The sequence below is a fragment of the Sus scrofa genome, chromosome 1 (genome assembly GCF_000003025.6).
Source record: "Sus scrofa isolate TJ Tabasco breed Duroc chromosome 1, Sscrofa11.1, whole genome shotgun sequence".
Lineage (NCBI taxonomy): Eukaryota > Metazoa > Chordata > Mammalia > Artiodactyla > Suidae > Sus > Sus scrofa.
The window spans coordinates 215,070,900-215,085,713 of NC_010443.5; the positions used below are offsets into that span (position 1 = coordinate 215,070,900).

The following is a 14,814-nucleotide window of genomic DNA, read 5'->3' on the forward strand; positions in this document are numbered from 1 at the left end:
GTTGTTCGTTACGGACCATCATTGTGGCCTGCAGTTAGCTGAAGCATCAGTGTGTGACTTTGGGCAGTCCCTCCCCTGCCCTCCTCACTGCTCATCTGTAAAGTGATGGGATTAGAGGCTCCATACAGCCCCTTATAATGAAACTGAGGACCAGGTACCTTGTTGAAAAGAACTCCAGACTCCACATGCTCAGATTTCTTCCAGGCCTAAAGAAGGAAAGCACTTCAGTTGGCGCTGTGGGCAGGCAGGGCAGCCTCGGTCCCCAGTGACACTGCCATACGTGTCTGGCAATGCATCCACAGTTACGTAAAAAGTCAGTGAGAGAAGAAAGGTCTGACAAACCCAGGCCCCAGAATGTCTTCATAGCTCCCAAACAAAGCTTGTTTTCTATGGGTTTAAACTGAGACAAACAAGCAAGTCAGGAGACAGGTTTGGAGAAAATGGAAATCTTTATTTTTAAACACTAGTACATTTTCAAGCTGTTTTAAAAAGGAAAAATCATATTACTTCAAAACTATGCATCAAAGCATATTTATTTTAAACTAATTTTACAAACACATAATGAAAGAAACATATATTTTATAAATATCTACTCAGAATATGTATTATGAAAAAAAAAGTGTTTAAAAATAACAGCCCCAGATCTCCCTCTTTAAATATATAAAATTCCCATACAATTCATAAGAATTCTTTCTCAAGAGCCAAAAATTTCACAAAGGCCAACAACTCTTTTCATCAGACACAATCAAAAGTAAAAGGGATATAAAAAAATGTAAAAGTTCTATACAAGGGGATTATAGATAGCACACGGGTAAATCTCATTACCATACATGCCATTTGTGTTTTAAAAATGTTTTATAAAAACTGCCATTTAAAACAAATAAGTGAGAATCCTTCCCTGACTGTGGAAAATATATAAATTATCACCCTCCCACCTGGGAATCGAGGTTGCCACCTGGGGGCTGAGGAAAGAAGTCTCCGTGAGCTTCCCAATGAGGGGCCTAAGCCACACGGGGGGACCACCTCCTCTGGCAGTGGCTTGTTTTGGTGGGTGATTCACTATTTCCTTCCATTTAGAAAAATTCTTTGGGATGCTAGGAGACAACTGCTGACAAGTGAAAGCAAGACTAGGAGAAAACTTCAGATTGTGGTACCCAATTAATAACGTGTATTTTGTGGTTTTGGTGACCAAGTTCTGGGAAGCCTGATTTTCCACTGTCAGAGACACAGCCTGTCACCTACCCCAGCGAAACACACGGCACAGCCCCAGACTGTCCCTTCATTGGTCCTCTTCTGGCCCTAGGTGTTCTGTTGCCTGCAGCAGTGTAGGTGGACTATTGCCTCTTCTGACACTTCTTCTGGAAAGAGCTCTTCAGAAAAGTGCGGTAGACAGGGTCATCCACATATTCATTCTTAAACCGGGAGCTCAGCACCCTCTGTCTCTTTTTTTCCCCTTGGATTATGTCTGCTCCATAAAACGTGTCTTCAAATCGCATGTCAGAGGCTGTGGACTAAGAAGAGCCAGTGTTACACTGCAGAAGGACAGCATTAGCCCTCACAAGAAGGACAAACATCTGATTCGGTGAGTGGCAGGCAAGGTGCCGAGGCCCTGAAACCTCCCCATGTGCTCCATTTAGCCCCATTTTCTTCAGGATCCCCAACCCCCAAGAACTTTCCCCAACACAAGCAGGACTAAAGTCCTCTCCTTTAAATCTCCGTCACTCTCCATGCCTCCTTCCCCGGCTCCTCCAGCCCCTGCCAGACCAGGTATTTGACAGATTTGTTCACAGTCATCTCTAACTCACCCCTATTCCTATTTACCTCTGGGCCTCTGCCCCCACCACTTTCCCCAAACAGTCCTTGCTTGAGTCCTAGTTCCTAGGGTCCTTCTCTATCCTAAATTTATAGGGATACTGTCCCCTAAAGGTTGCATGAAGCTCTCTTCTCTATCATTTTGTAAGCTGTCCTCCTGCCTCTCCCCCTCCTCCTCTGGCTGCTCACCATTGATGTCTTCAGGGTTCCCCTTTCTTAACTATATGCTCAGCTCTGATGCCCTTGGGGCTTTGCATGTGTGGCCTTTTCCTCTCCACATACACTCCTCAGGCCTGCCTGCCATGGTCACAACTTCAGTTCCTACATCAATGCTCACATCTCTCGCTTCAGTTCAGACCTCCCCCTGTGCTCAGGCCTGGGTGTCCAACTGCCCTGCAGGCATCTCAGAGTGTTTATCTGGAGGCACTTTGAATCCACCCATCCTAAAGTGAACTCAGAGTCTTCCTTCTCTATTGCTAGCCTTTTTATATTCCATAAGTGGCAGCACCATCCCCATCAATTCTAGCTACATTGATCAGAAATCTAAAAGTCATCATAAACTTCCCTGGTCCCCACCCTGTCCAGGATCCCTCCTACATGTACCTCAAAGCCCTCCATCTTTTCTTCTTTAACCCTACTGACCCCATGGTGCAGGCCCTCACACTTCCTCTCCTTCACAAACCACTGTAACAGATGCTGCACACCCAGTCTATTTTTTACAGACCAACTGGAAGAAAGCTCTCAAATCTTTGATAATATGACATCCCTGCTTACAGTCTTTCAACAGCCCTGTCTTCCACATGACATCTAAGCTTCCTAGACCAGATATGCATAACCAGGCATAATCCCACCCCAGGCTTGGGTCAGACTGAATTACCTGCAATTCCTGCCCAGACTTTCCTGGCTCACACCTGTCTGTCTTCAGATATACTGTTTCCTTTGCATGGAAGATACTCTATATTCTCTGCCACTGGCAAACTTGAGGGCCCTTCTTTTGGGGTCCTATAACACTCTAAGTGTCAGCACAGTAAAGTGAGGGGAGTGGCAGAGATAAGGGGGCATGTTTCTTGAACCCTTTAGGAGAGAATACTGTGGACTGTGGACTGAATTTTATGTATTCCCAACACCACACAATGTGCCCAGCCACCGTCACTGCTCAGCAAGTGTAAGCTGGGTGAAGGGATGTGGCCTTTTTCTGTTAGGCTCAGGTAAAGCCTACATTACAGCACTACTTTCCCTTCCTAATTCCTACTATTTTGCCCCCTCAAATGTGTTTCCAGCTGGTTTTTACTGAGGTGGATCATTTCAGACAACATCAACATGGTGTGTTTTCACTGTCATTAGAGGCCACCTCCCCTGGTGGTGACAGAGGCAGAGCCTACCTTTTAAGACCTGAAAGCATGTAGTCAATTGTGAAGAAGAGACAAGCAATTAAACAATTACAAAGAGACTTGAACTCAAAATGGACCCAAGTGTGCAACTGGGCATGTTCTCTGCCAGTTTGTGAGACGGTTATCCAGGGTGACAGGCTACCTCCATGGATTTCCCCAGACACCCCGTAACTTCCCTCAGAAAGAAAAGGAACAGGTTGTGGGTGGCTTGGGTGCCCTCTGCCACTAGGAGAAAAACATTGTTGGTTCGTTCATTCATTCTTGGCAAAGCATTTCCTCGAGAAATCGTTCCCTTTTGTAAGTGCTAAAGTTATCAAAGGAGAAAATAAAATATCTATGAGAGTGTTGCCACTGTGTGAGAACAGCAAAAGTCAGACTCTCAAATACAATAATAAAACCGATTTACCAGCAGTGCTAGTTAATTATGCACCGTTGCTATGGTTATTCTGTGAGACAATAAAAGGTAATGGGGCCGTTTGGAAGTTAGTGGAAAAGAACCAGCACAATCACCGAGGTGGACTGCTGACTCTTTTGAAAAATTTCTTCCCGAGTCAGCGTGTGTCTGGGTGAGCCGGAGTCATTAAAACATGAAGGCCTCCCAGTGAGGACCGCAACCCACCTCTCCTTAGAAAAACCAAGACGTTTCTCTAGTCATAAAATATCTTCTATCAATGAGTTTTCCAATTAGATTTGTTTCACCAACTGGAAAAGCAAATAGCAGTCATAGGCAGACTCGCCAAGGGCAGAGGGTTATATATGACCTGAAGGAAAAGCTGGGTTGCTACAACAGGAGTGCATTAAGTCTTTGATTCAGTAAAAACAAAGGTGGCAAAATGGATTTAGGGGCTCTGAGCAAACTGGCTCAACATAACAGGATAGATTCAGAGCATCTATGTGATTCTTATATTTTTCACTGCCCTTTTTCTAATTAAAATTTTTTTTCTCTGAGAATTTTTTCAGGTTAAATTTGGTGTGATCATTCAAAGAAATGAACCTTAAAAAACTCAGGAGCCGTACTCAGGTAAAGCTCCATGAGAAAGCATACTGGTATTGGAGCCAAATCTATTGTGGAACAGAGATTGCAATTGGAGCAGAGAACAAAAAGCTTTCCTTTAATGCGATTAAGAAGCAGTATTTGAAATCTATAAGACCCAGTCATAGGATGCTTAGCCATACATGGATTAGAAAATCAAAGACCTGAGAGACCTCCAGAGAGCTACCTACTCCATTTACCAACCTCTAAATTGCTAGGTGATTTAAAAAAAAAAAAAAAAAAAAAAAAAAAAAAAAGCACAGGCAAAGGGGATGGGAGTGGGGGGAATCCATGGAAGAAAAGAGCACAGAATGAGAGGCAGTCACCTCTAGCATACTCAATAGGAAATTTCTCATGAGATTTCAAGACCTAGAACACTGACAAATTATCCAGGTGTTTTAAGTCTTTGCTAAGGTTTAATAGAATATTTTACTTTCCCTTTCCCTGCAGTTTATTATCTGAGAGTTAATCTATTTTCAGATGTGTGGGTCCCCTGGGTGCCACACTTCCTCACTGGGTAGCAGTACTGTTACTGTCATTCTTCCCTTGACTGTTTCACTTTGAAGGACCTTCCTCTCAAGGATGTAGCTGAGAAGGAAAAGTCAGTTCACAGTTGATGTAGTTACTTGTTCTCAGGATCCTACCTGATAGGAGGGGAGCTGAATATACAGCTGAACATTTAAGGAAACCTATGGTTTTTCCAAATTAATCTATGGGAACTCTATCACTGCAGAAAATCACAAGCATGCACTGAAAACTAAGGATGTCATTTATTCAGAAAAAAATTTCATTTCAGTCAGAAAAACCCCATTCATTCAATCTCCTTGTTTAGGATATATCATTTCACAGATGCCGAAGATGCAATTCTAAATGAGTAAAACTGACTTCATTTCAGGGTCCAGTGAATATTTTATGATACAATAATGAAAACTAAGTTATTGTAAAGTATATTTTTTAACAATTTCAGTTTTGATTATTTGTCCATGTTTATTTGTCTTTTAATGGTATGTTATAGGGCTTGAAACTAATAACATTTTCCTTTTTAAAAAATTGCTTTAGTATTCCCACAACTAGTATTTGGGCTTTGTTTATTCCTTTTGTTACAAAAGTGAGAGCTCAATTTAATTATGAACTGACACAAGCAATAATGAGTTTCTCAGAGAGAAGTTAATCAATACAGTTGACCACTGAACAACATGAGTTTGAACTGCGTGGGTCCACTTAAGGATTTTTTCAATAGTAAATACTACAGTACACACGATCTGCAGTTGGTTGAACCCGCTTATGTGGAAACTTGAAGAGGGACATTCTGACTGTGTAAGGTATGTGTGTGTGGAGGGTGAGTGCCCTGCGACCCCCACATTATTCAAGGGTGAACTGTATATGATAAGGCTATAGGAAACTTGATGTCCGCTATGCTGGATCCCCTTTAACTTACTACTGAAAGATTTTTTAAAATGTTGCTTCTACTCACTAGATTGTAAATGTCTTAATGGTATCTTTGTAGGTTCCCAGAACTTTGCAAATAGCACACATTCTATAACTATTTTTGTATACCAATAAATGTTAATGTCAAAAGAAGCATCATCTGACCTCATTAGAAAGAAAAATAAGGAACTTATACTGGTTTCCCTGTTTCTGGCTAAATTTGAGCTTTGGATTCAGTAGGTTTCAGTAAGGGAAAAGTTGCACTGGCTTTCTTCAAAGTCAATCCAAAGGGCTAAACATGTTTCCTGCTGGTCTTGGAAGACAGCAGAGAGGAGAAAGGCTTCACTTGGCAGACCCCGGAGAGGAACTGCCTAGCACTTACGAAACGCGCTTTCACTCTCTTGGGTAACTCTTCATCCAAAGTGTAGATGTCCTCTCTCTTCATCGCTATCTGGGATCCATCTTCGAATTCAACCTAATGAAAAATAAGACATCGTGCATGACATATTAAAAAAAAAAAAAAAGCATTCAGCATTTTCTTCAGGGTTCCAATTATCTACATAAAAAAATGTGAAAAGGATTCAAGCAGAACAAACAAGAGAGCCGGCCAACAGCCAAGGAAGGAAGAAAAGCTCTTTCTCTTATCAAAGAACAAAGCGTGTTTTCAAACAGGCCAAAATTCTTGAAAATGAGCATCTTGGAATATGTGATGCAAAAACTTTATCTCCTGAAAGAAAAAACAAAGAAAATTAACTGCTGCTCAAATGACTTCTCAGAACATGAGATTGTGGCCAATTTAGCATTCAGATGGGTGGAGCCTGTTCCTTTAAGAGACTCTGACGATGTAAGAGGCAGGACTATTTCTCTTTGAGAAATATACATTTACTCTTATATAATAATCCTCCAAGATAAAATAATTCCTCAAGTTCTTACAGAACTTTAACTTTCAAAAGTTAAATTCAACCAAATAGCCAGGGAAATCCAGGATTCTCAACTTCATAAAATGGCAACCGTGTGACTGTGTGAAAATACATCATCATCTAAATGAAAACATTTAAAACTTTTTTTTTTTCAAGCTAATCAAATGGCAGGAGTTTTCATCAGAGAAAAAGTTACACTGAACAACAGAAACTTAGAACATCTGAGGGAAATTCACCAGACATCCTACTCAAAGTGATTGTTCTTGGTTTGCATTTAATACTGCATGAACTCTTCCAGAAGAAAACAACAAAGGGAATACAATCAGGGTAGAATATCTAATATGTTCTAACTCTGAACCACTTATGATTTGAAGTCCCTAACTTATCTGTCTGAATTCCTTACTTTTAAGAAATATATGTTTGTGGAGTTCCTGCCATGATACAGTGGGTTAAGAATCAGATTGCAGTGGCTCCAGTTGCTGCAGAGTCACAGATTTGATCCCTGGTCCAGCGCAGTGGGTTAGAGGATCTGGAGTTGCCACATCTGTGGCATTGGTAGCAGCTGCAGCTCAGATTCAATCCCTGGCCCAGGAACTTCCATATGCCATGGGTGCAGCCCTGAAAAAAAACAAAAATTAAGTTAAACCATGTAGCTGTGATATGTTAATTTAAAAACATCTGAAGTTTTAAAAAAATTAAAATAAAGATAAAATATATAATTAAATTTCATATTATCTATGTACTGCTCACATTTGACTAGGCTCAAACCATAGGACAGAATTGGGTCTCCATCACAGGAGAGCTCTCCCTGTTATTTCCCAGAAGGCTGAAATCAGAAGGCTTTTCCTCCTGGCCTTATTTTAACAAAATGATTTCTTTAATATTCAGTTAGACCAAGGTTTCATCTCATCTCTATAATTTGATACCACAGCTAGAAATACCTGTGCCTACATTTCTTCTGTTTTAGATCATTTTAAAATTCCAAAAGAGAAAAAGGCAATTTTAAAACCAACAGGGGAGTTCCTGTTCTGAAGCAGTAGAAATGAACCTGACTAGTATCCATGAGGATGCAGGTTCGATTCCTGGTCTCGATCAGTGGGTCAGGGATCTGGCATTGCAGTAAGCTGTGGTGTAGGTTACAGACTAGCTTCGGTCCCACGTTGGCTGTGGCTGTGGCGTAGGCCAGATGCTGACATAGGCCAGATGCTGCAACTCTGATTCAACCCCTAGTCTGAGAACTTCCATATGCTACAGGTGTGGCCCTAAACAAACAAAAACCAAGAAGGAATATGGAGACCAACCATCCCAGTTTGTCCAGGACAGAGAGGTCTTGCAGGATGTAGGAAATGCAGTGCTAAAATCAAGGGCAGTCCCTCGTAAGCTGGGAGAGTTGTTCACCTGAGCTGGAACAGAGCTGAGAATAAACTCTGGCCCTTCCCTTTAGAGCTATGTGCTCATGAACAAATTATGAAATTCACCAAGCCTTTCTTCCCCTCATTTTTAAAGTAGAAGTCAAAGTCACCTATCTTGCACGGCTACTGCAGGGGCCCCCAAAATATATATACTTAGGATATGTAGCACTGTTCAGTAGGTATTTTATAGATACTATTTCATAGATTCATAGATAGACAGGAATAGTTCTAACTATTTTCATAAGCGTCTTTGGTTATTTAATGGTGAGGGTGAATAATTAGACACAAAACACAAAATGATCTCAAAAAGCCACTTGGTTTAATGAGGAATTTTAAACTACTTGTACTTGAGAGACAATTTTAATATTAGTCTTAACTTTTCCATTGAGTCTATAAATATGCTCACAGTTCTATGCTGATAGGCCATCATAAATTCAACTGAAGTTAACACACTGATAACTAATTAGCCTGAATTTCAACATGTCCTCATTATGATACTTTTCATGTAGCTAATAGCTTTGCTACATGTAAGATGCTTCACTTTTGCATTTATAAATTAAATATAATTTTTTCTTTTGAATGATGTAAAAATGCTTCTTTTCTAGGAGGCTCCAATATGACCAGCCTGTCTTGTGATTTTCGCCTAATTTTGGACATTCGGATACAAAGAAGCTCCAGCACCCTACTCTGTTGTGAATGACCTGAATCTGCAACCTAATCCTGGCACCAGTGCAAAGGGGAAAATGGCCTTTACACATACAGATACACACACACACACACACACACACCACACACAATGGATGTATACATTCTCCTCTCCCATCTCCCCTCCCACTCCCCTTGGGTTTTTCTACACCTTAAAAAATATTCTCCCTTAAGTTTTCCAAACCTCTTTCAACAACTTTTAATTATAGTGTGCTCCAGTTTTGGTACAGTGTCTTTTAATGTACTCTTCCATTTAAGCCCTGGCCCCTTATCAGTCTTTGAACAATTTCTCTGGGGAAACTGGAAGTCTTATCATTCTCAAGCTGTTTTTAACTTAATAGGCCTGAACCTTCTTGCTTTTTCTCCTTTTACTTCAATCTTCCTGTTTTTACTAGACTGCTTAGCTTGGGAATGTTGATTTCTGCCCTCGTGTTATTAAGTTACTATAATACAGTTTTCTAGAGGACAAGATGGCAGAGTAAAAGGACCTTGAGCTCACCTCCTCTCATGAACATACCAGATTAACAACTAACTGCTGAATAACAATCGATTAAAAGATATTCTATATCCAAAGACATAAATAAGAAATCCAGCAAGACAGTAGGAGGGGTACACTTGCAATATAATCAAATTTCCTATGCCCCCAGGTGGGTGACCCAGAAACTGGAGAATGGCTACATTGCAGAGGTTCTCCCACAGGAGTGAAAGTTCTGGGCCCCACGTCAGGCTCCCAAGCCTGGGGGGTCCAGCATTGGGAGGAGGAGCACCCAGCACATACGGCTTTTAAGGCCAGCAAGGCTTGAGTGCATGAGCTCCCCAGGCTGGGAAGAAACAGAGACTCCACTCCTGGAGGGCACACACAAGGTTTGACACAGACTCAGACCCAGGGGAAAAGCAGTGATATTTGCTTATCCCGGAGGGTCTCCTGGGGAGGCAGGGGTGGCTCTGGCTCACTGAGGACAAGGACACTGGCGGAAGAGGTGCAAGAGAATATTTTTTACAAAAGTTGAACGAAAAATTTTAAGATTTATATAGAAATACAAAAGACTGAACAGCCAGAGCCATCTTACAAGAGAAAACAGAGCTGGAGGAATCAGGCTTACTGATTCCAGGCTATACTACAGAGCTACTGTCATTAAAATAGTATGGCTGTTTACAGTTATGGTACTGACACAAAACTAGAAATACAGATCAATGGAACAGGTTAGAAAGCCCAGAAATAAACCGATGCTTCTATGGGCAGTTAATCTGCAACAAAGGAGGCAAGAGAATCAATAGAGAAAGTTGCTTCAATATGTGGTGCTGGGAAAGCTGGACAGCTACATGTAAAAAATGAAATTTCAATATTCTCTAACCCTATACATAAAAATAAACTCAAATTGGATTAAAGACCTAAATGTAAGACCAAATACTATAAAACTCCTAGAGGAAAACATAGGCAGAATACTCTGACATAAATCACAACAATATCTTTTTGGATCTGTCTTCTAGAGTAATGGAAATAAAAACAAAAATAAACAAATGGGGCTTAATTAAACTTAAAAGCTTTGCAGAGCAAAGGAAACCATAAACAAAATGAAAGTACAACCTACAGAATTGGAGAAAATATTTGCAAATGACCAACAAAGGATGAACTGGCAAAATACACAAATAGTTCATACTGTTCAATATCAAAAATAGAACCCAATCAAAAAAATGGACAGAGTATCTAAATATCTAAATAGACATACATATGGCCAAAAGGCACCTAAAAAGATGCTCAACATCACTATTTATAAGATAAATGCAAATCAAAATTACAATGAGATATCACCTCACATAAGTGGCCATTATCAAAAACACTACAAATAAATGCTGAAGAAGGTGTGAAGAAAAGAGAACCTTTATACACTATTGGTAGGAATGTTAATTGGTGCAGCCACTATGGAGAACAGTATGGAAGGTCCTTAAAAAACTAAAAATGGGGGATGGGATTAAGATGGCAGAATAGAAGGACTGGAGCTCAACTTCTCTCCTAAAAACAACAAAATTCACAGCTAAAGACTGAGCAATCTCCACCCAAATGGACCAGAAACCCATACCCTACTCCAGAAGAAAAAGAGGAGGCCACATCCACAGGTAGGAGGGGTGATTTCGTGATATAAACAACCCCATACCTCCCGGGTGGGAAGCTCCGCAGACTGGAAACTAACTGGCTCACAGAGACTCACCTATAGGAGTGAGAGTTCTGAGCCCCACATCAAACCCTCACATGCTGGGATCTGTCACTGGGAGAAAGAGCCCCTGAAGCATCTGGCATTGAAGGCCAGTGGGGCTTATGCGCAGGAGCTCCACAGGACTGGGGGAGACGGAGACCCCATCCTTAAAAGGTACACACAGACTTTCATGTGCACTAGGTCCCAGGGCAGAGTGAGGTCTCCACAGGAACCTAGGTCAAACCTGACTGCAGTTCTTGGAGGACATCATGGGAAAACAGGGGTGAATGTGGCTTGTTGTAAGGGAAGGACAGTGAAGGCAAAGCTCTTGGGAATATTCAGCAGTTGCCTTTCTCTGGAGGTGGCCATTTTGGGAAAATCTGGCTCCACCCATCAGTCAGTGCTGAGAAGCCCCAGGGCAAACAACAATCCAGGTGGGATCACAGCTCCACCCCTCAGTAAACAGGCTATCTAAAGACCCCTCAGGCACACAGCTGCCTCTAATCCCATCCAGAGACTAAGCCCCACCCACCAGAGGGATTAGAATCGGCTCCACCTACCAGTGGGCAGGCATCAGCCACTCACATCAGGAAGCCTACAGCAAGCCCCCCCATACCAACTTCAGCCACAAGGGGGGCAGACACCAGAAGTAAGAGAGGCTACAGCTCTATTATCTATAACAAGGTCACCACACCAAAAACCTATAAAAATGAAAAGACAGAGAACTATAACTCAGATGAGGGAGAAAGGAAAAACCCCAGAGAATCAGCTAAGCAAGGAGGAGATTCTCAGCCTCCAGGAAAAAGACTTTAGACTGTCCGGGATGCTGAAGATGATGCAAGACATTGGAAATAAACTGGAGGCAACGATGGATACCTTACAGGAAACACTGAGCAAAGAGATACAAGATATAAAACTTAAACAAGAAGAGAAGTAAAATACAATAACTGAAATAAAAAACTCACTAGAAGCAGCTAACAGCAACCAGGAGGCAGAAGAACGAATAAGCGAGGTGGAGGACAGATTAGAAGAAATTATGGATGCAGAACAGAAAAGAGAAAAAAGATTGAAAACAAATGAAGAGAGTCTCAGAGAACTCTGGGAAAATGTTAAACGCACCACCATCCGTATTATAGGGGTGCCAGAAGGAGAAGAGAGAGAGAAGGGGACAGAAAAAATATTCCAAGAGATAATAGCTGAAAATTTCCCTAACATGGGAAAGGAACCACTCTCCCAAATCCAGGAAGCACAACAAGTACCATATAAAATAAACCCAAGGAGGAACACACCGAGACACATAATAATCAAACTGACCAAAATTAAAGACAAAGAGAAAATCCTGAAAGCAGCTAGGGAAAAGAAACAAATAACATACAAGGGAACCCCAATAAGGTTATCAGCAGATTTTTCAGCAGAAACTCTGCAGGCCAGAACGGAGTGGCATGATATACTTCACGTGATGAAAGGAAAAAACCTCCAACCAAGATTAATCTACCCAGCAAGGCTCTCATTTAGATTTGAAGGAGAAATCAAAACCTTCACAGATAAGCAAAAGCTGAGAGAATTCAGCAACACTAAACCAGCCTTACAACAAATACTAAAGGAACTTCTCTAGGCAGGAAGGAAAAAATCAGCAACAGGAAACAAAAATGCCACAAATAACAAGGCTCATACAGTAAAGACATGAAATCATCCATGCACAGTTATACCATCAAAATCAGAAATCATGAGAAGAGGTGGGTACAAATGCGGGACACCAGAGATGAGCTTACAATTAAGAGAACAACAACTTAAAACACTCTCATATACACATAGACTCTTACATCAAAACTTCAGAAGAACTGCAAACCAAAAATCTACAATTGATACACAAACAAGAATCTATGGAGAAGAAATACATCTCATAGTAAGTAAGTGCATAATCCACCATGAGGGGGGTCATTTGACATCATTCTTGGAATGCTGAAGTCTTACATCTGATTCTGATTTCCTCTCCATCAAAGAATTTATGATAATTATAATTAAATAATGCCACTGTACAATTAAATAATATAGTTCTCCAATTGTATTATTAATAACCATTTCTCTCCATGGTACAATGTAAGGTCTATAATGTCTTGTTTATCACATCACCTAGAATGGTGTAATGCCTTTATTGAAGAATCAATGAGATGGAACAAATTGTGAGGACATATTTATATAGTGGCACTGTTTTTTAACCAACTTATGCATTTTATATTTTACTTATTTTCAGAGGGTGTATTATTTTTGTTATGCTTACTAGTTAAGTTATTCTTTTTACTATGCTATATAAAATATTTAATGGTATATAAAGGCTTTCTTCTTTATAAATTTTAGTTGCATAATATAACAATTTAATATAATGCTAATTTTTAAAGAAAAATTAAAATGTAATAGATAAAACTAAGTAGTAAAGATGAAAGCCATAAAATTGGGATAAAGTATAGAATAAATTTCCTATTTGTCTCAGCATATTTTCCATTCCACTTCTCCAGTGGGAGTCACTTAATCTGTTTCTTAAGATCCATGTTATAATAATCTGTGTGAATGTAATTGTGTGTAAATGTATTTTATTCTGTAAAAAAATAAAAAATAAATTAAAAAAACCATGTGAGCAGAGGGCTCAGAAAAAAACAAACAAACAAACAAACAAAAAAAACTAAAAATGGAGTCATGATCCTACAATCCCACTCCTGGGCGTATATCTGAAAAAAACTGTAATTTGAAAAGATAAATGCACCCCAGTGTTCACTGCAGCACTATTTACAATAGCCAAGACATGAAAACAACCAAAATGTCCATCAAAAGACAAATGGATAAAGAAGATGTAGTATGTATACAAGGCATACAATGGAATACTACTCAGCTATGAAAAATAGTGAAATAATACCATTTGCAGCAACATGGATGGACTTAGATTATAAGTGAAGTCAGACAGAGAAAAACAAATATACGATATTGCTTATATGTGGAATATTAAAAAAAAGATACAAGTGAACTTATTTACAAAACAGAAGTAGACTCAGAGACAGAGAAACAATTCATGGGTACCAAAGGGGAAAGGGGAAGGAAGGATAAATTACGAGTTTGGGATTAACATATATACACTACTATATATAAAACAGATAACCAGTAGGTATCTACTGTGCAGAATAAGGAATACAATCAGTATTTTGTAATAACCTCTAAGGGAAAATAATCTGAAAAAAAAAATATGTATGTATAACTGAATCAAATTGCTCTATACCCAAAACTACAACAGCACTGTAAATCAACTATACTTCAATAAAAAAATTAAAAATAAAAGTACTATAATGTATTGATTCTAATAAACTTTTCCCTTTTTAAAGTCTTTATGAAGGAATGTAAATGCACATGTGCCATCCATATTTTCCTTATCAGACATAACTCATCCTCATCTCTACATAAGGATACTATTCATTTTTTAATTATATACATATTCTTTAATAATATGCCCAACTGATACCTGTACTTTTCATTAAATAAGCACTCCTGTAATCTCAGGTGCATAAATGGCCACATCTGTGCTGATACACCATGAGTTGAGGTTTACTGAAACTCCCAATGGGGAAGATGTCTCTCAGGGAAAAGCCACCCATTCAGGGGCTGTCGGTTGATGAATACCCTCACTGTCTTGGCTTGAGAGAAACTAGCCAGTTAGTCTCTCCCCATATAATGGTAACACAAGAAAGCAGCTTAACTTTCCATCTTTGTGACCTAACTATATTCCTTACAATTAAACCATTCATCAAATGTTATTGAGTTTCCCAGTATAGAACTTGGTAATAAAACGCTAATATCTGGATCATTAGACATCGAATCTTTGCCTTTTTTATAAAATAAGAGTTGTTCCAGATTCATCTGGTGGTTTTATCA

At 39.8% G+C, this 14,814-nt stretch overlaps 1 protein-coding gene across 2 annotated transcripts in view; it reads right to left on the bottom strand.

The window, feature by feature from the left end:
• KDM4C (lysine demethylase 4C) overlaps positions 436 to 14,814 on the bottom strand; it is a 436,444-nt gene continuing 422,065 nt past the window's right edge. For both annotated transcript variants that reach the window (XM_021063858.1, XM_021063862.1), the window contains 2 exons: positions 6,047 to 6,139; positions 436 to 1,511 (listed from right to left, as the gene is read on the bottom strand). In XM_021063858.1, coding sequence (XP_020919517.1) covers positions 1,335 to 1,511; positions 6,047 to 6,139 — 270 coding nt within the window. In that variant the 3' untranslated portion in view covers positions 436 to 1,334. The remainder of the gene's footprint in view (positions 1,512 to 6,046; positions 6,140 to 14,814) is intronic.